The sequence below is a fragment of the Sinocyclocheilus grahami genome, unplaced genomic scaffold (assembly GCF_001515645.1).
Source record: "Sinocyclocheilus grahami isolate Dianchi unplaced genomic scaffold, SAMN03320097.WGS_v1.1 scaffold83.1, whole genome shotgun sequence".
NCBI lineage: Eukaryota > Metazoa > Chordata > Actinopteri > Cypriniformes > Cyprinidae > Sinocyclocheilus > Sinocyclocheilus grahami.
Genome location: NW_015505262.1, coordinates 889,161 through 913,368, shown reverse-complemented (window position 1 = coordinate 913,368; position 24,208 = coordinate 889,161). Strand labels below are relative to the sequence as shown.

General features: G+C 37.6%; 1 protein-coding gene across 1 annotated transcript in view; it reads right to left on the bottom strand.

Annotated features, from left to right (window-relative positions):
• Positions 1 to 24,208, bottom strand: part of LOC107586520 (kinesin-like protein KIF1B) — an 80,130-nt gene that overhangs the window by 51,156 nt on the left and 4,766 nt on the right. Inside the window, exons 3-5 of the mRNA XM_016273924.1 lie at positions 1,067 to 1,143; positions 705 to 884; positions 416 to 481 (exon numbers count right to left, since the gene is read on the bottom strand). Of these exons, the coding sequence (XP_016129410.1) occupies positions 416 to 481; positions 705 to 884; positions 1,067 to 1,143 (323 nt within the window). The remainder of the gene's footprint in view (positions 1 to 415; positions 482 to 704; positions 885 to 1,066; positions 1,144 to 24,208) is intronic.

Genomic DNA, 24,208 nt, shown 5'->3' with positions numbered 1-24,208 from the left:
GAGAGGTCTTCAACATACGGCCCAAGTAGAGGATGTTCCCTGACACGCAGGTTTCCTTTATTCTTAGGGTTTAGCAGGTCCCTCACCCGCTCACAGTATATCTCCATATAAGCCACCTACAATGAGCATATAAAAATCAGATATAACTTGAGATATATATAACCTTAGAATACATAACCTGAGATGAAAGTGTATATATATTTTTTTTAAATCTATTCCACATGTTGTCAAAAATATTTACAGCATATTTAATAAACAAAAAAAGTTTGTTTGGGCTCTGAACAAACGCATCACCCCCCCCACTGCTGAGTTTAATGCTTTGAGGTAACAACAAAAACAGCATTTCAATAGATGGAAAGCATGTGAAGTTAGTCACAGGAATGAACTGAGGAGTCGTGATATGTCTGCTGCTCACCTCCACAGAGTACGAGATCTCCTCATTGCTATTGTCATCGATTTTCTCAAAGAGTTCTTCACAGAGCTGGGAGGGGGACAAAAAGAGCACATTAGGGAGGAGAGTGAGAGTGATCGATACAGAGGACAAATAACTCTACCCCTGCCGGATGTGCTAGATGGAGCGCTAATGTCTGCTGGCAATGTCTGCTTAGAGATCAGAAACATCTCAGTCACTGCTGAGCTCTTAAGCATGTCTATTACTTTGGATACATTAAGGTGATACTTAAGCTGTGATATTACATACATACCTGAGGAATAATGCCTTCCTGTCCTTCTTCTTGCTTTCCCATCATGGTGTAGGACTTGCCAGCTCCGGTCTGGCCGTAGGCGAAAATACAGACATTATATCCCTCAAAAGCATGCTGCAACATCTCCTCCCCAATGTCATTGTACACAAGACTCTGTGATGCAAAGCAAGGGTCGTCCGGCTAGCAGAGAAATAAAGAAAAGAGAACAAAACGCATTAATACAGACTTTATTTTGGGGGATGATTAATTACAGCTGTAAATCTGACCACATGCATTTTATTGTCCACTGAGCCAGCTCAGCAGAAAAAGCAAAAAGAGCAGGAAAAGGACAGAAGAAGAAAGAGAGAGAAAATGAGACTTACTGAGGTGTGAGACCAGTATGAGTAGTCAAAGCTGAAAGATTTGGGTGGTTCCTTTGGGTTCTTGGGGTTCAAAATAGCTGCAAAAGACAACAAAAATCAGTATGTTTTATAATAGCAAAATTAAGCAAAATAGAAACATAAAAAGAACTAAAATTAATTACTATAATTCAAATGAAACCTGAAATTATAACAATAAAAGTCCATTTAAAATATTAATAAATTGTATAGTAGTATTAATACATAATACAAAAACTATGTCTGGATCTCATTAATACCTGAACTGAATCCATCATTGATAGTGTTTAGTGAAAAGTGAACTGCTCACCTGCGCAAAATCATTATTAATGGCTCTAAACTATTAACAGATATCAACGCCCTATATAATCATACGACAGGGATTGATTCAGCCTTCAAAATGCCATAAATCACCACTGTAGCTAAACCAACATGTAAAATTTCCAACATTTCCATTCTTCTGATTGAATGAAATGAAAGAGCCACATGTGCATAACTGCTCCACAACCACTGTAAAGCACTTGTTTGGGGACTATTTTTGATTTCAACAATTGAGAGAGAGGACACATTCACCTCAGCAGGGCCAGTGTAAAAAAAAACTGATGACTCAAAAATGTCTTTGTGTGGGATCAGCAGATTCACCTATTGCATGTGACTAACCATAATTCTTCCCATTTTTCCAAATTTAAGCCTTCCTGTTTTCACTGACAGATCTCACGCATACTGTCCACCCCGCTCTCAGCAGGTCGCTACATATCCCTGCAGTCTTAATAAATAGGAATCTACAGGCTTTTCTGGTATTTGGCATGTCCCAAACATTCAGCCCGACCCTCGTCTCAACACCACCACACCATCTGAATGCTAAGCCTGGGAGTGAGCTGCCCAAAAGGCTGTGGGACGGCAGGAATCTACTGTAGGATATTTATAGGTATCAGAAAGCCAGCTGCTGCTGCAGTCCCCTCGACTGACTCAGAGTTGACTGGCAGGGCCTCCCGAGTGCATTCAGGCCTTGATTCGATCCAGACGAACACATTCCACCGGCAGAGCGCAGGGTGGCGAGGTCAGTTGGCTGGGTGGGCGGAAAAAAACAGAAAGAGACTGACAAATGGGATGCACCCACTGCTGTCTGAGCAACAATCCAAACAACAACATAACAACAACAACCTTTCCTGTTCCCGCTGCAACAAAAATGACCCATCAGCCCAGAAATAGAGAAATGTGGTGTTTTTTTCCCTCTCTATAGCATGGGTGGATGGAAGAAAGCAAAAAGGTGTGGATTATACATATTTAAAATTCAACGGTCTAATTAAGCATGAGGCTCTCTGCAGTCGAGGACGTTTGAGCCCCCTGCAATGACTAATTCCCCCAGCAGCACCTCTGGGACACTGGCTAATCTCACAGTATTCATCTATTATTCAGTGGAAATGAGAGGGGAGGGCTGGGTACTGAGCCACTTCTTTCTGAGAGAGTCGAATATGAGACTAGAAAGTATAAGGAATATTCAATATACAGGACTATTTGAAATGATTTCACTGGTGAGTAACTTAATATCACAATGATTTCATGTGTCACTCCACCTTAGCTGCGTTGAAATCACGTACTGCCAGAGCAGGTAGTACATTTGATGAAGAATTGCTGCAAGTTCTATAGTTCTACAGAATGAATGTTTGTAGTATGCATGCAATTAATTTGCAATGTCATTTGACCTATGATGTCAGCTGCACCACTTCTCCACCACTCATGACTCACTCTCTTGTGGCCTCATGGGATAGTTAAGTGTGCATCAGATGCACACTAGGAATATCATCCTTTTCACCTACTATCTTTTGAATACTGGGTGTTCAAACTTAATACTTTTTTTTTTTTTTGCACAGGCATATTAATAGCCACATTTAGGCATATTAATAGACATATTTGGACATTGGGCTCGTCTCATGAGTATAACAGATATAAGTAGGGCTGGGTAAAAAATATCGATATCTCGATATTAACTGATTCTCATTTTTACGGGACGATATCGATTCCTAAATCCAAGAATCGATTAGTCTAGCCTGTTTTCAATTAATGAACGGAACATTGAAGGGTACTTCTCATCCAATAAATTGCAATAGGCATTGTGCTTTGGTACATTTCATATGAAACAAAGTCTCAGATTTCAAATTCTGTCCATTGTATTGCAGTATTCAAACAATAAATGCCGTTTTGGCGCTGTTTAATTTGGAGTGACAGATCGCTGTAGCTCCTCAGTTCAACACAGATTCGGCAGCGTGAGGCGCACGTGAACTGATCATCTCCTCCACATTAATACCTGTTTCAGCACAAAATAAACATGACTAAACATCCGAAGGTAAGTTAAAAGAAAGAGTACAACTTTACAATCCGTATCCTGTCTCATGTAATCGCTCAATCAGTGTTTCAGCCGTGCAAAGACGTCAATATAACAGCTTGTAAACAATGTCACATTTACCTCAGAAAAATATTCGGTAACTATGAACTCATTAGTCAGATAGAAAAATAAACTGTGGAGAGGGGCATTTTGCTTACTATATGCACCATATAACATATTCATTATGTTATGTTTATGTATGTTTAATTTATGTTTGAATAAATCCATCAAGTTTTTATGACAGCCACCATTTAAATGTTTATATTTCAAAAAAACGAATTGAAGTAGAAATATTATTTAACTGTAACTTTATTATTGTAAAAACTTCATTAATTTTAATTATTCAATATTATAGTAATGTAGTACCAACTGACTCATGTATATTTTACAGCATTAGTTGATTTTTTTTTTCCTTGAGAAAATTTGGCATGTACTGTACCTGATATATATCCAAAATAATCTATATTGAATCGAATCGAAAGCTTGTGAATGAGAATCGAATTGTGAAATTTGTGTCAAAACCCAGCCCTAGATACAAGACTCTGATTTAAACATATATAGCGAAAATTGCAATAGAGTTGGTAAGTTCAATTATTTATGTGAATCAGTTTAAACTTTTTACAAAAATAGGTTCAAAATTCTAATTCAATGTTTCATTTGATTAAAAATCATTCATTCAGTTAATTTACGGAACAATAGTGTGAACTTGATTATTTTGAACTTGACTTCAGCCAAATTTTCTTGCATTAAACTTTGAATTTACCCATTTTTATTTTTTTGGTCAAAATATTGTTTTGTTTTTTAGAAATTGTATTCATCAAAGTCCCTAAAAACTTATAAGGGAAACACACTCGCATTAAAAGAAAAGAAAACAAAGAGTTCTAATGATCTTATGTTGCCGTTCTATCAACAGCCCCTTTCGCACAGTAATACCAGTAAATTGCAGTAAAATTACCGGAGCGACTTTACCGGTAAATACAAAAATGCACTGTTCACACAGGCAACAACTTTGCGTCTTTTTACCGGTAAAGCATCGTTCACACATCGATTTCAAATTACCGGTAAATTCTGTGAAATCATTAACCAGAAATTACCTCTAAACGGCTGTGCATCCCCGTGTTGTGTTTGTAAACATGGAGGGATATACAGTCAGTGTTTTTGTTGATGTTTTCATTTTTGTCAAACTTTCACATTTATGCAGCTGCTTTTGGCCCAGAGACATCGCATTCGGCGACTCCAAACCAAAATACACAGCGCAGAGTAAATGTGTCATCTGCGTCTGAATGTTATTCGTTGAATGTGAATATTGACTTTCAATGGCTCTGGATTGGCCCAGAGTAGATGTCTTAAGTCAGAGCGTTCTGAACTTGTACATGCTCGTACTGGTAATCTTCAATCTGCGTTCACACAGAGCAGATTACCAGTAATTTACTGGTAATGTTACAACTTCTCATACCGGTAAATTGGCGTAACAAATTTACCGTTATTTTTTAAAAGGTCCTGTTCACACATGATCTCTTAACGGTAATTTAGCAGTAAAGTCTATGTGTGTGAATGGGGCTAATGTCTCCTACATCAGCACTGTTCACGCAAGTCATAGCAAAAGTTATGTCTGTTACCATGACGACCACCACACTGAACAGTGGGGGTACAGAAATAATTTAAGCTGTTGTTTAATTTAATTTCGTACTGCTTCCTCAAAGACATGTGCCTTGTTTTAATTTTCATGCTTGAAATATAAAACCAAATTATGTGACAATTGTAATGCCATTAGACTAGGGCTGCACGATTAATCGCAAGCGATATTTAACGCGCATCTTATCAGTAAAGCCGGTTCTTTAATCAGCGGTAAATCTCCATCACCTGCGGGCTTTCACATTGAGCAGCATTAACTACACAGAGCCGTTGTTCACTGACGAGCTGCGCCAAACCACGTTCATATTCGCGCGATTTTTAGTGCAGCTCCTCAGTGAACAACGGCTCTGTGTAGTTAATGCTGCTCAATGTGAAAGCCCGCAGGTGATGGAGATTTACCGCTGATTACAGAACCGGCTTTCTGACAAGATGCGCGTTAAATATCGCATGCGATTAATCGTGCAGCCCTACATTAGACTGTTAAAAATTCACATATTCATGGTTTAAAATCCCTTAAATCTGGCTGAACATGTAGAAGACTCCAAATGAAAGCATTAGGATTTGTAAATTAGACATTAAGCCAGACATTAGGCCTGTGAAGATTCAATATACATCAACAGTGAACCAAGCATAGAGGTAAGTGACACAGAGTACACGGCATTCTCTGCATAGTATGCAAATATTCTTTATGTATGTGATACCTAATAGGAGCTGAAACAAACAGTGCCTAAACAACCCATTTTATGTTCATATCTGAAAATGAACAACATCAGCTGGCCAAGAAACTTGGCCAAGTAACTCTCGTCATGCCAACCTCCTCAAAGCTATGAATGACAGTTTGAAGCTAACATGAGGCTAATTGGTACGGAGTTGGTTGAAATGAGTGAATAAACTCAAAACAACCTCTCAATCCATCCAATTATGTTCGGACAAAACACTTCAGCAGACCACAAGTTCAATCTATCAGCCAATGGAGAGCCGCTCATTAGGCAAATGCAAAACTAAACGTGCTATTCACTCCTCCCAAACAAAGTCCTGACCCCAATCCCTGAACCTCTCAAGCTGAGGCCAGCTTAATGCCATGTGATCATCAAAAACAAAGTCTGATTGGATGTTTAACTCACTTGCACGCATAAACACAACACTGGTTTGGCAGGATATTCCAAACAGAAACAATTATGCAAATTCTTACTTTCTGTTAGCTAGCTAATTGACAAACCAGCTCAAGGGTGGATAAAGTTGGCACAGCAAAAACACAAAAACGCACATGGTGGTTTTCCTGCTAGAATGCCAGGGTACAGATGCACAAAGACTAATGGCTTTCATCACTGTAGGAAACTCAAGCAGGAGGGATTTAAATGAGTTAGCAGATTGCACCACCTGACCTGCGTGTGCACAGGAAAAGAATGAAAAACCCATCTGGCTGCTCAAAACGTATCAACTTTCAGATGTGATGATAAACCTGGGCTTATTTCAAATAGTGTGAGATGACCTGAGAATAGCAGGCATGCCTGGACAAATGCAGTGGAATATGTGTCTCTAGCTTCGGACCCCATGAGACATTGCTCTTTAGTCCACAGGCAAATCAATATCCACCATTAACAGCCTGCAGTGGTTTTAAAAGCCAGAATTATAACACAAACAAACAAAAACAGGCATTCAACTGTTGAAATATATCTTCAGGAGTACCATATGAGAACAAGCTGCATCACTGCAGGGAAAGTCCATTTTAGCAGCCTGCAGAAAAGTTTATGTTCAGCCCTGTTTCAGAACAGTTTCTGTACTATTGACTAACAGTTTGATGTGAAATGCAATGCAGGTTTTTACAATTTTTGTTGGACAAAAACAAAAACCACAACACAAAACAAATACATTTAAAAAAATTAAAATAAATACAAAGACAAAACAAAAAAACACATTTGTAAAATAAAAAAAAAATGAATATAAAACGTAACACAGCAAAGCAATAAAAATAATTTAAAAAACAACACAAAATAATAAAAATTTTAAAATGTACAAATAAAAAACAAACAAATTAATTTCAAAATAAAACAACAAAACAATCAACTAAAAATAAAATAATTTAAAATAAAATACTTCTCCCTGTAAGTGTGTATAGAGCAGTTACTGTACAATTTATATTTTTCTAATAAACGAAGACCAACACCGAGATAGCCAAATTAATTTCCACCTGCTAATATTTACATCCAGAATGGCATCTGCAGACAGTGATCTGCCCTGCTGTATCCTAGAGAGGAAAGCTTAAAGAGGACAGAGTGTGTTCCCATCTGGAATGATCTATGAACTGCACACCCATCTGCCTGTAGAGGCAGTAGAGCGCAAAACACAGGCTCCACATTCTTCTCACAGGTGCTGAAGATCACAAGCAACCACAAATCATCAAGAAACTAGCAAATACTAAGAGTGTACAGCAGCTTCAACCACACTGGCTGTGCCCACAAACCCTTGAGTAGTTTGATACTCCTCTTTAGACATTTCAAAAGTGAGGAACACAATAATACATTTACCTACATGCCAACAAAGTGATCTGTGGCATAAAGTTTGGGACAAAGTATTAGCATATCAGTGCAATATTTCACGGAGCAATGAATAAAACAAAAAACAAATTAATTTCAAAATAAAACAAAACAATCAACTAAAAATAAAATAATTTAAAATAAAATACTTCTCCCTGTAAGTGTGTATAGAGCAGTTACTGTACAATTTATATTTTTCTAATAAACGAAGACCAACACCGAGATAGCCAAATTAATTTCCACCTGCTAATATTTACATCCAGAATGGCATCTGCAGACAGTGATCTGCCCTGCTGTATCCTAGAGAGGAAAGCTTAAAGAGGACAGAGTGTGTTCCCATCTGGAATGATCTATGAACTGCACACCCATCTGCCTGTAGAGGCAGTAGAGCGCAAAACACAGGCTCCACATTCTTCTCACAGGTGCTGAAGATCACAAGCAACCACAAATCATCAAGAAACTAGCAAATACTAAGAGTGTACAGCAGCTTCAACCACACTGGCTGTGCCCACAAACCCTTGAGTAGTTTGATACTCCTCTTTAGACATTTCAAAAGTGAGGAACACAATAATACATTTACCTACATGCCAACAAAGTGATCTGTGGCATAAAGTTTGGGACAAAGTATTAGCATATCAGTGCAATATTTCACGGAGCAATGAAAAAAAAAAAAAAACTTGGACACAAATGTTGTGGTTCAAAAAAAAGTGTGACTTCCTCATAGCACTGCAAGTTCCTCATAAACAGCATCTGACTGCATGATATCACAACAATAATATCTGCCATCCATCAGACTGTGCAATCTGAGAACGGTTTTGAGCAAGGGAATTGGAGGATACAACCAGAGCCTGTAATGTGCATTAAGCTCATCTCCTCATTTCTGAGCAGTTCTGGGCTCAGTTACTGCATTTGAGAAGTCTCAGCATGCCGTCCACAGTTTTCATGACGCTTGGTGAAAGAGAATGAAAACAGGAAGGCTGAAGAACAATACTGAGCTCAAGCACAGCAGCCAGAGAATGCCAGGCCCTCTACAAAACATGGTCATCTGTTATGACTGTATAGAGGCCTATGGCCATTTTCAGAGACCTACCACAATGAAAATGACTCTTAAAATACACGTTTTCTTTTCTGTTTAGGTAGAGAAGGTATGCTTAGGGCTGGATGGTATGACTGTATATGCACTGTGCTACAAGATGTAGCTATAATTAGTAATCATTTATAATGTTGTAATTTATACATTTATAAATGTTTGAATATAAATATGAAATAAAAATAAATATAATGAAAAAATAATAATATATTAACTATTTAATTAAAAACAATAACAATGCTTTTGCACAGATGCCAGATTTAATCATTTGTTATGGATAATCTAATCTAAAAATTAGGGATGCACCGAAATGAAAATTCTAGGCCGAAGCCGAACAAAATGAAACACTGGCCTGAAGGCCGAATACAGTTTTTCACATTTTTCCCCCATGTAGGTCTATTTTGACATTGTTTTTTTCACCATTGCATTAAGTCAATTGCCAAAATGTGCTTTTTACTGTTTTGTCCTGCTTTTCAAATAAAAAAAATCAATTACAAAACAACGATTTAAAAATATTTACTTAACACTGAACTTTTTTTTTTTCATTCTAGCAGACATTATACCAACAAAGCACAATTTTACTTAAAACTAATAAGTTGCTGAGCAGAAAAGACTTCTTTTAAAACATTAGAATATATTACAGATCCCAATTTGAACACTATGTGTCAATGTTATAATAAATGTATTAATAGAGCTGTTGTAGGGTAATTATTATTATCATTATTATTGTATTACTCTTATTTTATTTTACAGAACGACAGTAAAATTACAATACTATCATTTATGTCGATGGAGTTGTTGTTTTTTCTCGGTTTTTATTTTGGCAGAAACCCGCAGGAAGATCTCAGTGCTTCTTTTTGTTGACAACAGCATGCAGATTTATAAATGATTGTCATTACGAATTTAGGAAGATGTTTGTCGCACGGATCACATTGTCACATGCCTTCAAAAAAATTCACAAAAATGTTACCGAGCAACTGACGAGTAACAAGTTCAGCGCAGATTTTCTTCACGCTTTGGACTTTGAACACTGGTGCCGCGAGCTCGTGCAGCGCTGTCAGATTACATGCAATTCGTGCGTGCAGTAGAAAATATAACATTCTGCAGTTTATTTACTAATCGTTTAAAGGTAATTTCACGATTTCAAATCATCATACTATTTGATCGCGTTAGTCATTGTTCGGTACATATTATTCGGCCTTTTTGCTTATTCGGCCAAACACCGAAATAGATTTTTTTGCTATTTTCGGCCGAATAATTTCGGTTGACGAATATTCGGTGCATCACTACTAATAATAAAAATACTTTTTTTTTTTAATTACTATTTCATGATATGATTACTTATATTCAGCAATGATGCATTCATTTGATCAAAAGTGACAGTAAAGACTTAAATTGCTAGCCAAAAATTTGATTTAAAAAAAGTTTTGTTTTGTTAGAACTTTGTTCATCAAATAGTCCTGAAAAAAATTTATCATAGTTTCCACAAAAATACTAAGCAGCACAACTGTTTTCAATATTGATAATAAATGCAAACCAAATCAGCATGTTATGATTTCTGAAGGATCATGTGACACTGAAAACTGAAAATTCAGCTTTGCCATCGCAGGAATAAATTACTATAGAATTAAAATGTATTCAAATAGATGGCAGTTATTTTAAAATGTAGTATTATTTCACAATATTCAATGCGATTAATGCGGACAGGGAAAAGGTGTTCAGATGAGGACTGAATGATTATCATCATCCAGCACTGGAGAAATCACTAGAAAAGTGAAGCTCGGTCCAGCTGCCAAGATGATGCCAGCCGGAGTGCCCGGTCTATTTCTGTAGCACCAGATGGCAGGTGCTGCCTCACATATTGACAGCTCCTCAACAAAAGGAAGGAATGGGCAGATTTCTGATCTTTGACCTTAGACAGTCACACTACACTCTGCAAAACAGCATGGGACACGTGCCATGTACACACACACACACCTATATATGTGGACTGTGAACTATTTATGTGATTTTCAAACTGATCTTATTCTGAATTCTTGAAGCACTGCCAAATTGTGTGACAATCAGCACTGTACATAAAGTGTGACAATGTGCTTGCAAGCATACACAAACATACTGTACACAAGAGAAAATAGCATCAGGTTCAGAGCAGCATATTATGTCAGTGTGTAAGTGAGTGTATGACACCTCTTCAGTTTCAGTCAGGACCAGCAGACCTGTTCCACTCCTTATAAATCACCATTCACGCCAGTTGAAACGGGAAAGTCCAGGAAGCTGAACTAATTTGACATATTCACCAGCTAAACATAGGCCATTGAATAAAGACTGCAGACTTTGAGAGTAACTTCTTGAACAGCTCAACAATATTGTTATATAAAATTATTTAACAAACAAACAAATAATAATAATAATAATAACATCATCATCATTTATTATTAATTGATAAATGTATTATTGTCAAATAAATTCATTGATTATTAAATTAAACATCTTTAATACAAAATTAAATAAGTAAATATAATTACTGCTATTATTATTAGTATTAATAAGAAAATAATAATAATAATAATAATAATAATAAAGAAAGAAAGAAAGCGATAACATTGTGAATAAAAGAGTTTATCCTAAAATAAAACGTCTTGTCGTTTACCTTTATTTTGTTCCATATCTATATGAGATGTTAGGCAGAATGTGTCAGTCAGTAACTTTTTCATACAGTTAATTGAATGGTGCAATTGGTGAATGAGAATGTCTCACTGTTTTTCCATCTCATTTTGTGTGCCAAATACATTTATTTGTATTGTAAAATTAATTATAACTGTAATTCTATAATAGTAATATTATTGTTCGACATTTTCAAAAGCTGAAGTGATTACCTTGTTTTATTTATTAGAATATGTACAACTCAGTATTTCAACTAATTGCAAAAGCTGAATAATCAGTCAAAGTCTACCGATTAATCAGTGAAATAATGACAATAATTTGTTGTCAAAATTTGTTGCAGCCCTATAAGACAATGTACTTTAGAAATACAAGAGTTCAGGAGAACCAACAAATCTGTGATGACGGTTATGAATGTGAGGCGACTTCAGTCTCTCGTCACTCATATCCACATGCTGCTGTGGTCTTGAAGTGTTTATGAGCCTGTTAGTTTCTACAGCCGGTCAGAGAGACCCAACTTATGCTATTAGTGAGGTTTTACTTTTGGCCTGCAGTAAATCACAAACATTTGCTTCTCAGAACCCCTAACGAAGATATGGTGGGACAAATATTACTAAATCAGATCACAGTACATCAGTAGAAAACATTTAGCATTAGCTTAGCTACGTGCTACCATTAGAAGCAACTTATGAGCATTAGCTGTCTTGTCTTTCATGTCAAAAGCAATTTGCCAGGGTTTTTTCCAGTTTTTGTTTCAGATGTTCATTTTTAATTCTTTGTATACAGACAGCAGCCCTGATAAGAAGCAGACAACAAGACACCTCACTATGTTTTGAGATACTGCCGGTGTTAGTTACAGACGGTGAGTGATAAAGGAGACAAATGTAAAAAGACATCAGCCAGCTACTTGACGGCTGGTAAAAGATTGAAGTGTACTGGTGATGGTTTACAACAGCTGTTCTACATCTAACCCTTTCTCTCGTGCAAGCTTCACACAGTGAGAGCGGTACCAAAAACGGAAGCTAAATGGGAAACAGCTGACAAGAAAGGCAGAAATGAGACAGTACAGAAAAAGCAGAATTGCCAAGTACAAAGAGAAGAAAACCTGAAGCCACATTCCTGAATGAAACTACTTAATCATTACAAAAAAAATCAAAAAAAATATAAAAACTTAAATTAGAGCAGTCACGATTATGACATGACATGACAGCTGACAAAAAGGATTAGCATGAATAAAATATTTTAAATATTAATGAAATATTTACAACTACACTCCAGCAGATCTATATATAATAACATTATATAGACCAAATAATAATATTTATTATTATTGTTATTAGTAGTAGTATGAATATTAGAATATCCTGCAAAAATACATTTCCATCTTTTACTTTCACTTTCATTTTAAAAAGGTCTGCCTTATAATGGCTAACAATATTTTACATTATGCCAATATAAAAAAAAAGAAACTTTCATTCTTTCAAAAGGAACAACATTCACAATGCATGTTGAAGCCTTTTTATACATTCATGTGGCTATGACGCTTTGCAAGTTCTTCACATTTCCAAGTACATTTGGAGAGTTTGCATAACACACTATTACAACAGACTGGAAATATCAATGGCGACAGGCCTACCTTACATAATTCCACAATCATTAGCAGCACCATACTTAGATTATATAAATCCAAATAGTACATTCAAACATAAATCAAGTTCACGAACCAAGGTTTCTGATACATGCAAAGACAACAGTAAAAAAAAAAAAATAGCAGAAGAAATCTGAAATGTCTGGAAAGACTATCAATTAATATTTTGACAACATCTTCAAATAAAATGAAAGTAGATCATCTTGAATTGAAAATTTCATTAGAATCACTAAATTTCTTCATACTGAGAAATACATCTACCGAATTGAGTGACGGGTGTAGCTATAATCTGCATGGTGAGAAGTGAGATTTTGAGTGGAAGCCCATGCACCTGCAAGGGTCACTGGGATTAAGAGAGGAGTGTGGTGACCTGAGGCACACTCACACAATTACATCCGTAATAAGGTCAATCGTTTCTGTCTGCACTTAAAGCCCAATAGCAAGATGACCTTCCCAGCGTCAGAAGAGCCATAGCAATCTATGAATTCCAATCACCTCTCTCTCTCTCAATCAATCAATAAAAGCTCTTCTCTCTCTCAATTTCAGTGTCCCCTCAATGTGTCTGCGCAGTCGGTCCCCAAGGGTCTGGTGTCAGGATGACACCATCTACATGTACAGCAGAGCTGAAACGGTCTAAAATAAGAGGTCAGAGTAGCATTGGCTACAGGGAGACCATTTTACATACTAACTGCAATTCCATATGCAGTTAGAACTGTTAATATGCTGTTGCTAAGGTCTTCTATGTGGTTGCTAGAGCATTATGGTCAGTTACTTATCGGTCAAATGATCCCATCCTCCAGCCTCTATGATATTCTAGTGTCTAGATTTAGCTTACGCCCCATTTCAGTGCTGGTCTATCGGATTTATTTGCTCATTTTATCATCAGCCGGGGAAATCCCAAGCATTAAAAAGCATGAGCACACCTCTCTTCAACAAGATGGTTGAGCTGCTCTGTCAAATGATGTGAGATGTTACTTGTCAAAATCTAATACTGAGGATAAGGAGTGGGTTGTATGAACTAATCGTATATACGAGTTGTTTTATATCACATTAACAATATCACAATAGAGTTAATTTTGGTGCAAATTCAACCCCAAAATGTTTTATATTGCATGATTTTGTAATGTCTATTTTTCAAAACTATACAGACTTCTAACTCAAAACAGTAAAACACTATAGACTAGGGGTGTCCTATTGATCAGCAACCGATCACTATCAGCCGATGTTTGATCGGCGGTCTCTAAAAAGGCAGATCTCAAAAAACGATCTCAAGCTGATGACGCGCCTGCCATGAGAGGTTTGGCACGACATGCAGCGGCACCTTCTCAGTCTCTGTCCGGCGCTGGGTGAAATAATTATAATGCTGAAGGTGAGGTACTCACCTTCATATTTCTTCATTACATAACTTATAAAGTAATTTGAAAACCTTGTGTGAGACGTAATTTCACAAACAGCGTGAGTGAATCACCGTGCGCGCTCTCTCTTTCTCTCTCAAAATACGCAAATGGCTTCAAATCACTACACATCGCGTCTGTCTATAAGCGAGCTGTACGGTGCACAGTCGACACAGGAATTGTCACTTGCACAATCGAGGCAGTGTCACATCATCACTAAAGTTTATAAATTGCATTACTTTTTAACTCTTGCCAGTGTTTAACCATTCAGCACTCGCAGCGCACACACATAATGCCAGGTTCAAATTACTCCGCTTGCAGTGCGTATGTGGTGTGTATTTTTTCCGCGTTCATGTTAACGGATTAATAAAGCATGCACACCGCACACGGTTGGTGAGCGGCAGTGCATTCAGGAGCGGTGCGTCTGCAGCAGAGCAGAGATAGTTTCCGCACCGAGTCTATTGCTGCGCTGCAAGCGCTGAATTAAAGTAACAGATGTTTGCAGTAAATATGAACATGGATTGACACGCAAATGTAGTAATTACACCATAAATGCATATTATTAAAGTCTACCGTGTTTCACAGTCAACACATAGGGCTTTTTGGCTAGGTTTAAAGGGAAAGAGCACTTTTAGATAAACAAGGCAATAATAGATGGCACTGGTGGAGGTAGGAAAACAAAGTTCTTTATGAACTGCATGGATTGCTTGTAATAAAGATTTCAATGCAAAAGGAAAGGCAGTAGAGCTGACTATTTCTGTCAATGCTACGTTTGTGATAACGTAAGAAAAGTAGTTTAAATGTTTTGCCACTTGCTTGAGCAACTTAATATATAAATCTATAAGTAAATGCAAAAGTAAAAAGCATTGAATAATTTGTTGCTTATATTTATTGTACTTAAACATGTCTGTGAAAGATTGTATTACTGTACGGTGTAAAAAAATAATTGCAATGCTGAAAAAGCATTTTCAGTGACAATGTAATGGTTAAATGTTGCGTTTGTGGTAAACAACCACGGATCAGTAGCGGACTCCTGTGTGAAAGCTGCATTTTATCATCAGCCGGGGAAATCCCAAGCATTAAAAAGCATGAGCACACCTCTCTTCAACAAGATGGTTGAGCTGCTCTGTCAAATGATGTGAGATGTTACTTGTCAAAATCTAATACTGAGGATAAGGAGTGGGTTGTATGAACTAATCGTATATACGAGTTGTTTTATATCACATTAACAATATCACAATAGAGTTAATTTTGGTGCAAATTCAACCCCAAAATGTTTTATATTGCATGATTTTGTAATGTCTATTTTTCAAAACTATACAGACTTCTAACTCAAAACAGTAAAACACTATAGACTAGGGGTGTCCTATTGATCAGCAACCGATCACTATCAGCCGATGTTTGATCGGCGGTCTCTAAAAAGGCAGATCTCAAAAAACGATCTCAAGCTGATGACGCGCCTGCCATGAGAGGTTTGGCACGACATGCAGCGGCACCTTCTCAGTCTCTGTCCGGCGCTGGGTGAAATAATTATAATGCTGAAGGTGAGGTACTCACCTTCATATTTCTTCATTACATAACTTATAAAGTAATTTGAAAACCTTGTGTGAGACGTAATTTCACAAACAGCGTGAGTGAATCACCGTGCGCGCTCTCTCTTTCTCTCTCAAAATACGCAAATGGCTTCAAATCACTACACATCGCGTCTGTCTATAAGCGAGCTGTACGGTGCACAGTCGACACAGGAATTGTCACTTGCACAATCGAGGCAGTGTCACATCATCACTAAAGTTTATAAATTGCATTACTTTTTAACTCTTGCCAGTGTTTAACCATTCAGCACTCGCAGCGCACACACATAATGCCAGGTTCAAATTACTCCGCTTGCAGTGCGTATGTGGTGTGTATTTTTTCCGCGTTCATGTTAACGGATTAATAAAGCATGCACACCGCACACGGTTGGTGAGCGGCAGTGCATTCAGGAGCGGTGCGTCTGCAGCAGAGCAGAGATAGTTTCCGCACCGAGTCTATTGCTGCGCTGCAAGCGCTGAATTAAAGTAACAGATGTTTGCAGTAAATATGAACATGGATTGACACGCAAATGTAGTAATTACACCATAAATGCATATTATTAAAGTCTACCGTGTTTCACAGTCAACACATAGGGCTTTTTGGCTAGGTTTAAAGGGAAAGAGCACTTTTAGATAAACAAGGCAATAATAGATGGCACTGGTGGAGGTAGGAAAACAAAGTTCTTTATGAACTGCATGGATTGCTTGTAATAAAGATTTCAATGCAAAAGGAAAGGCAGTAGAGCTGACTATTTCTGTCAATGTTACGTTTGTGATAACGTAAGAAAAGTAGTTTAAATGTTTTGCCACTTGCTTGAGCAACTTAATATATAAATCTATAAGTAAATGCAAAAGTAAAAAGCATTGAATAATTTGTTGCTTATATTTATTGTACTTAAACATGTCTGTGAAAGATTGTATTACTGTACGGTGTAAAAAAATAATTGCAATGCTGAAAAAGCATTTTCAGTGACAATGTAATGGTTAAATGTTGCGTTTGTGGTAAACAACCACGGATCAGTAGCGGACTCCTGTGTGAAAGCTGCTTCTCCTCTCACAAGAGTCACCTAAGAGGGGAATTCCCCCATATTCAAAAATGAAATTCAGGCCTTGTATAAATGTCTAAAAATCCTGATTGGAGTATCAATATAAATAGTTCTAAATGATAAAAAGAAGGCTTTAAAAAGATCGGTATCGGTGATCGGTCAAGTCAAGTCAAGTCACCTTTATTTATATAGCGCTTTTAACAATACAGATTGTGTCAAAGCAACTGAACGGCATTAATTAAGAAAATAGTGTGTCAATAATGCAAAATGACAATCGTAAACACTCATTTTTCAGTTAAAGACAGTTCATCATTCAATTCAGTGATGTCATCATCCAGCTCAGTTCAGTTTAAATAGTATCTTTGCAATCATTTGCAATCAAGTCAACGATATCACTGGAAATGAAGTGTCCCCAACTAAGCAAGCCAGAGGCGACAGCGGCAAGGAACCAAAACTCCATCGGTGACAGAATGGAGAAAAAACCTTGGGAGAAACCAGGCTCAGTCGGGAGGCCAGTTCTCCTCTGGCCAGACGAACCAGCAGTTCAATTCCAGGCTGCAGCAATGTCACATTGTGCAGAGGACTCATCTGGTTCCTGTGGTCTTGTCCTGGTGGTCGTCTGAGCACCGGGACAAGTATCGCCAGATACTGCTTTCTGTGATCGGTCTCAAAAATCCTGATCGGTGCACCCCTACTATAGACCTATATATGACTAGAAGAGCCGAACTTAAAACCATTGATAAGCTGCGGTCACATTTCGCTGCAATCTTGCATGTAAAAAGGTGTAGTGATACATGAAGCACAGCTCACAAAGTCACTTTCAAACCTAGGAGTTTTTTGTTGGTCAACAGGGTGAATCAACCAATTTGAACCAGTTACAAAGTCTGCATGGGGAGATCTTTCACTCTTAAATTTCCAATTGTGTGGATTCCTATTGAAATGACTTGAACTTGATGTTGGTGATTTTGCCAATAAAAATTCACTAAGCAATGGTAAATGTGACTGCACCTTTAAAGGGAAAATATGCACACTGGACAAGCATGGTACACTGAAACAGTTTCTGTTATAGCCAAAAAATGAAAAATCATTTACTCAGCTTCATATCAATCCACACCTGTATGACTTTCTTCTGTGGAACACAAAAGAGGATATTTTAAGGAACATTGGGAACCAAACAACATTGGAGCCCAATGGAGAAAAAAAAACACTGAGACATTTCTTCAAATACCTCCTGTGTTCGACAGAAGAAAGGACAGTTTTGGAACAACATGAGGGTGAGTAAATGACAGAATTTGAATTTTTGGGTATCTTCTCCCTTTAATGAATCTGTCTACCATCAGAGAGGTTTCAGATTCTCCCCACTCAATAATCCTCGCTGATATTTGCTCACGACACCACTGCTGAAGACGGAAAGAAAGAGGAGTTTCCATTCCCTCAATAGTTTTCCTTCATAAAAGAAAAGGTCAAAATAGCAATAGATTCAGTGCATTGTGGATGAGGCAAGAGGCAAATACTCGCTCTGTGAAATCTCTCAAGAGAGATCTGAGAGAGAGAAATGGTTTTACAGGTTTAATCTCCGTACGACCCAATGCTTAATATCTCTCCTCTTAAAAACAACAGAAATGAATGACAGTATTCAACTTCACTCCACTCCACATCCACATGTTTTTCTAGAAACAGTAATTTTACAGCACATAAAGCGATGTGAAATGGCTCTCTATATTCAGTCTCTTCATATATCAAATATATACAAAAGAATACATTAAAAGTCATACTTCCATAATGTGAAGTTACATTTTCTGATTGCATTCAGAACTAAAACAAATCAGATTTTATTCATGAGGTACAGTGGGCAAGTACCATTTAAATGGAACTAAGCCAAATGTAGGTTTGTTAAAACCATGCCTAATTAGTGATTACTGACAAGTGATTAATATTATCTAATATCATTAGTGACCTCAGCAACTTCAAAGTCAATGTGAAAGCACATTCACAACCCATTTTATACGCAACAAGAAAATATCCAATATTCAACAAGAAAATTCAAATAATTTGTTTCAATTCAGGGCAAAACAATTTATGACTGCAAAGAAGAATACTAATTATTATTAATTGTTTAAAATACAACCAGAATGTGTATTAAGAAAGTAAATATGGTCAAATAATAATGTATATTGTTTATACATACACATTCAAATGTACTTTATTTATATCTGCTTCAGCCTGGATGGAGAGAGCATCTTGAATAGAAACACATCATGGTACAAGAAAAACAAACGGGCCAGACAAACATTCATCTTAAACATGCAGTCTAAGCGGTGGCCATCACCTTGGTTACCACGTCCCAGAGCAAACAAAACCCTTCTGAGAGCAAACATTAAGGTCATTCTGGTTTTGCACACTGTGTGTATTTGTCACGAGCATCCTTGACGGCTCAGCACTGTAATAAGACAACATTCCCAGCATACCATCTGCAGTAGTGTCCTAATGAAGGGGGTGGGCCATATGCCAACCTCACGCTCTGGTTTCAGTACGCAGTCTGCACATGTGTGCTAGAGGGCTGTGTGACTGCAGTCTGAGCTCTGCTTCCTGTGAAACTCCCTGTATGCTCTGGCTTTCTCTCAGGTGACCTTGTAAGCCCTACGGACCCTATTAAAAGATGAATGTGTTAATGCTCTGGAACCTTGCAGCGTTTCTGAATTGGTTTCTGACTGTCCCGAAATCCAAGTAAAACATGTCAACACACCAGACTATTAAACCTTTCGGCAAAATAAGATTAGAAAGGAATGTCCAATGCATCATCATTCATGAGATTTGTAGAGTCAGAAAGTTACAACTGGGTAAAATATTGATTTTCCAATTAATCACAATCTTCAATTTATTATGATTTTAATTCGTTCTTCAAAATACCAATGTCTTCTGTACAGCGGCAACCAAATAACTCTTATGAACCAGTTCATTTAAATTAATAAAAATAAACACACCAGGCAAGAAGTGCAGTCTAACTGAACAGCAGAGTATGTTCAAAATCAGAAAAGAAATAAAAGCTTGCGAAATGTAAGAATTGGGAAATGTGCATTGATACCCTGCTCTAGTTAAAACCAATACAGGTTTAAAGTTACATTAAAAACCAAATGTACTCTTACATTTAAACATCTTCAAAAAATGTATTTACATCTTTCCTTAGATTTAAAACCCCTAGACGTGAAGCTTATCACTGACATGCTGTCAGTCCAATTTAAAAGGTTACATAGGTCCACATTCTTTTTTAATGCATCTTAAGAATTAGCACACCACCATTTCTGTGCTCAACCGACTAATGTTACCTTGTTCAGAACGGCTCGGTGAATCACATCTCAATGAGCACAATGTTCCCTCTAAGCTGCGCGTGTGCGCGGATGAGCACTTCTTACGTCGTGACCGCGCAGAAGAAATTCTGCCACACACAGGACAGATGCAGAAATGAGTAGAGAAAACCATTTGATTTGATTTCTAGTAAATGCGAAATAAGTGCAATGCTCAGGAAAACCGCTATAGAGTTGGTGGCGCTATAGAGTCAGAACCGGTGAATGCAGTTTACAGGTTTCATAGAAAGAACGATGTGTGCCAAATGAATACTTTAATGGTAGCGAACGAAATAGCTCAACACGAGAGCCAAAGCAAGTGCAATGACAAAGTCTTGATTTTGTTTTGGCGGTGTACTAGAACAGGCTCTCATACTAGGTTGTTCGAAAAACACATTATTTTTCACATATTTTACATTATTGCAACACCTCTCTCCCCAGTCTGGCATGAACGGCTCAAATAGTTCCTGTATCAAATGAAGGCCAGCCTTCTGAAATACGAAATGTGCTGTGATTGGTTAGCTGGGCCAGTGTCTGTTGTGATTGGCAGCACTCGGCACCTGGTCGGGAAATGTCACGCCCCTTACTATAGCCGCCTGCGAACTTCAGTGTAGATACTGCGTCAAAATCAAATCAATTTGAGCGCAATTTAAACCCGGATGATTGTAACCACTCTAAGTTCATCTGCCTTGGGAAAGCTAGCGTGTCTCCGACATAGTGATAATAACACTTGTTGCCTTCTCTTAGTGCAGCACAACCAGGTCTCGTCCCATTCGTCGATATTTGTGAAATCACAAATTCCGGAAAATATGCGTTGTAGTCCAAACGAGTCGTTCGTTGTAGTTTTTGAAAAGTGATTTCTGTTAAATAAAATATCTCCTTTTGAAGTGGACTTTGAGCTTTGTAACTTTGCAGATCTTTTTTTATGCTCAAACAGCAACATTACAGACTAACTAAAGTTGAAAAAGTGAAAACGCATAATAGGACCAGAGCATTTGAGCGGAGCGGAGCGGTGTGACGCTTTCTGCTCTATGGACGTGCGCTCCACTTAGTCGCTCTAACCGCCCAAACAAGCGCTCCGTTAATATTCCACTCACACTCGCCGTAAACCAATTCCCGCTCAGATCCCGCTCCGTTCTGTAAAGAACAAATTTGCGTGCGTTATATTAGATTATAAATTACTGTTGCCAATATATAGCCTACATTCTGTAGGTCTACCTATTGGTACGGGTCAGTTTTTTTTTTATAATATTTTAATAGGCCTAAGTGGTGTAGGCTAATATCTTCTGTACTCTGTAGTTCTGTATTTAGGCCTATATACAGCTGTGTGTTAGCTTAGGTCTACAGTTTAAAGGGGTCCTATTATGTTTTTTCACTTTTTTAATTTTAGTCAGTGTGTAGTGTGTATGTTTGGGCATAAAAAAGATCTAGAAAGTTACAAATCTCAAAGTCCACTCCAAAGGGAGATATCTAGTTTTTTTTTTAATCTATTTTCAAGAACTACAGCAAATGGCTCGTTTGGACTACAGCGTTTGGTTTCCGGGCTTTGTGATATCACAAAGCGGCTCATTAGAATTTCATTACAAAGAACTTAGAAATTTGGCTCTATGACTTTCTCTCCTCTCCATCTGTAGCTGGTGTGTGGTGAGTTACAAAGTACAGAAATTTGAATGGTTGGGGGGTGGGGAGGGGCGAGTTCGTGGTTAGAACGCTTGGTTAAGTGAGCGCATGAGACAAGACGACGACGAAGAAGAGCTGCTGTGCTGTAGCCTCAAATTTTTGGCATGTCTAGAACAGCGGTTCTCAATTCCAGTCCTCGCATACCCCCGCTCTGCACATTTTGTATGTTTCTCTTATTGCTTCATACGTTTGCTATATTTGACTGTAAGTGCCCTGCGAAGTGGACATTACCGGATATTCCTCCATGATTCCAGTTTGAAGGGAGCGTATATGTTCCATACAAAGGGCATTTAAGTGTGCGAGACGTGAATTTAAATTGTATTTATTTACAGAGGTATATTATGTCCCACTTCACGCTTCTCTAGTAAGTTTCGTTTGTGTGTGAAGACGCTGCAGGCATGAAGTAAACTATCTGTATTTAGGCCTATATACAGCTGTGTGTTAGCTTAGGTCTACAGTTTAACTGAGATTATTTAATAACTACAGAGCTCCGAATATAATTCGAATTAACAATTAGTTTCTACAACGTCAGCAGGTTTTATTACTTTTTTTATTAATTTATTATTTTTTATTAATTTTAAGCAATAATGATTTTAATAAGTAATTACGAAATATAATAATTCGTTCCACGATTTAGGCCTACTAAAACTAGGGAACGAACGAATGTATTCGTGGCAGCTGAATACAAGAGAATGAATACTTGAATGAATGAATGAATGAATGAATGATGCATTTATATAGCACTTTATTGTGTATTGTTGTACACCCAAAGCGCTTTACAATCATGTGGGGGGGTCTCTCCTCAACCACCACCAGTGTGCAGCATCCACTTGGATGATGCGATGGCAGTCACAGGACAACGGTACCAGTGCACTCACCACACACCAGCTACAGATGGAGAGGAGAGAAAGTCATAGAGCCAATCAAGTGGTTCAAGGCCATGATTGACAAAGGCCAGGGGGGCAATTTGGCCAGGAATACTTAATTTGTGGCCATAATTTAGACAAAACGAAAAAATTTATTCTTAATTCATCGCCATAATGTCGTCCTAGCATAAAAGAGAACTAGCCTATTCTAATTTGTGACCGTGATTTTGTCTGCATGTCATGATCGTGGCTCCGTACAACCGAATATAACCTTAGCCTACCCGTTTATTCATTTATTATGTATGTAACTAGCTCACCTTTTGCTGCACCATGTTTGCGTAGCACATCCTTGTGCTTTCTGGCAATGTGCCGCTTCAGATTCTAATATGAATCTTTACTAACTTTAAGTCTCCCCACACTCCCTCTCAGTTTCTTCTCCCTGCTCATTCTTAACTTTGATTTTTACTTTACATTTATGTATAAGGCTTGCAACTTCGTTGAAACAATATCTGAACTCCATAACTGCTCTACTATTCTCGATCTCTACAGATTCTCGATCTCGAACAAGCAAATCACCAAACGGCATTCTGGGTTGAGCGAGCGGCGCTGAGCGTATTGAGCGAGTGGAGCGGAATCTTCAGAAAGGCGCTCTGCGCTCTTAAGGAAATATTACAACTCCGCTCCGCTCACATGCTCTGAATAGGACCCCTTTAAAGAAGAGTGGCTTGTTTAAGTGGTAGAAATAGCGGATGATGGGCACAGAACAGTAACAAATCTCTGAGACACTTACAGTCACACACAGGTGTAGTAGTGAGCAAAATCTACTACATGGGGATGTTTAGATAACTACAGTATATAAGAATTCATATGTTCATGTTTTTTGAAAAAATATAGCTTACAGATCTCAGTTTAAATGCTTCAGTTTGTTTTTATATTATAATTATATTATATTATAAACCTAATAAATAACTGACCTCAAAAAGGGAATTCATGAGCAATATCTGCTTAATTTTTACATATATTATTATAAAGAATTGAACTCTTCTGCGAGAGATTTTTATTTTTTTTTATGATTTTTAACAGAATTTCTTGGTAACACAGCACTGTAAAAATAAAATTTCTCAGGTATCCTAAAATGTGCATTATTTAGTTACATCAAGGGTCAAATCAAATATAAATAGTAGGGATGCGCCGATCCGATATTCATATCGGGTATCGGCTCCGATAGTGCCATTTTTCTCGGATCGGGCAGAGAGAACCGATCCAAAG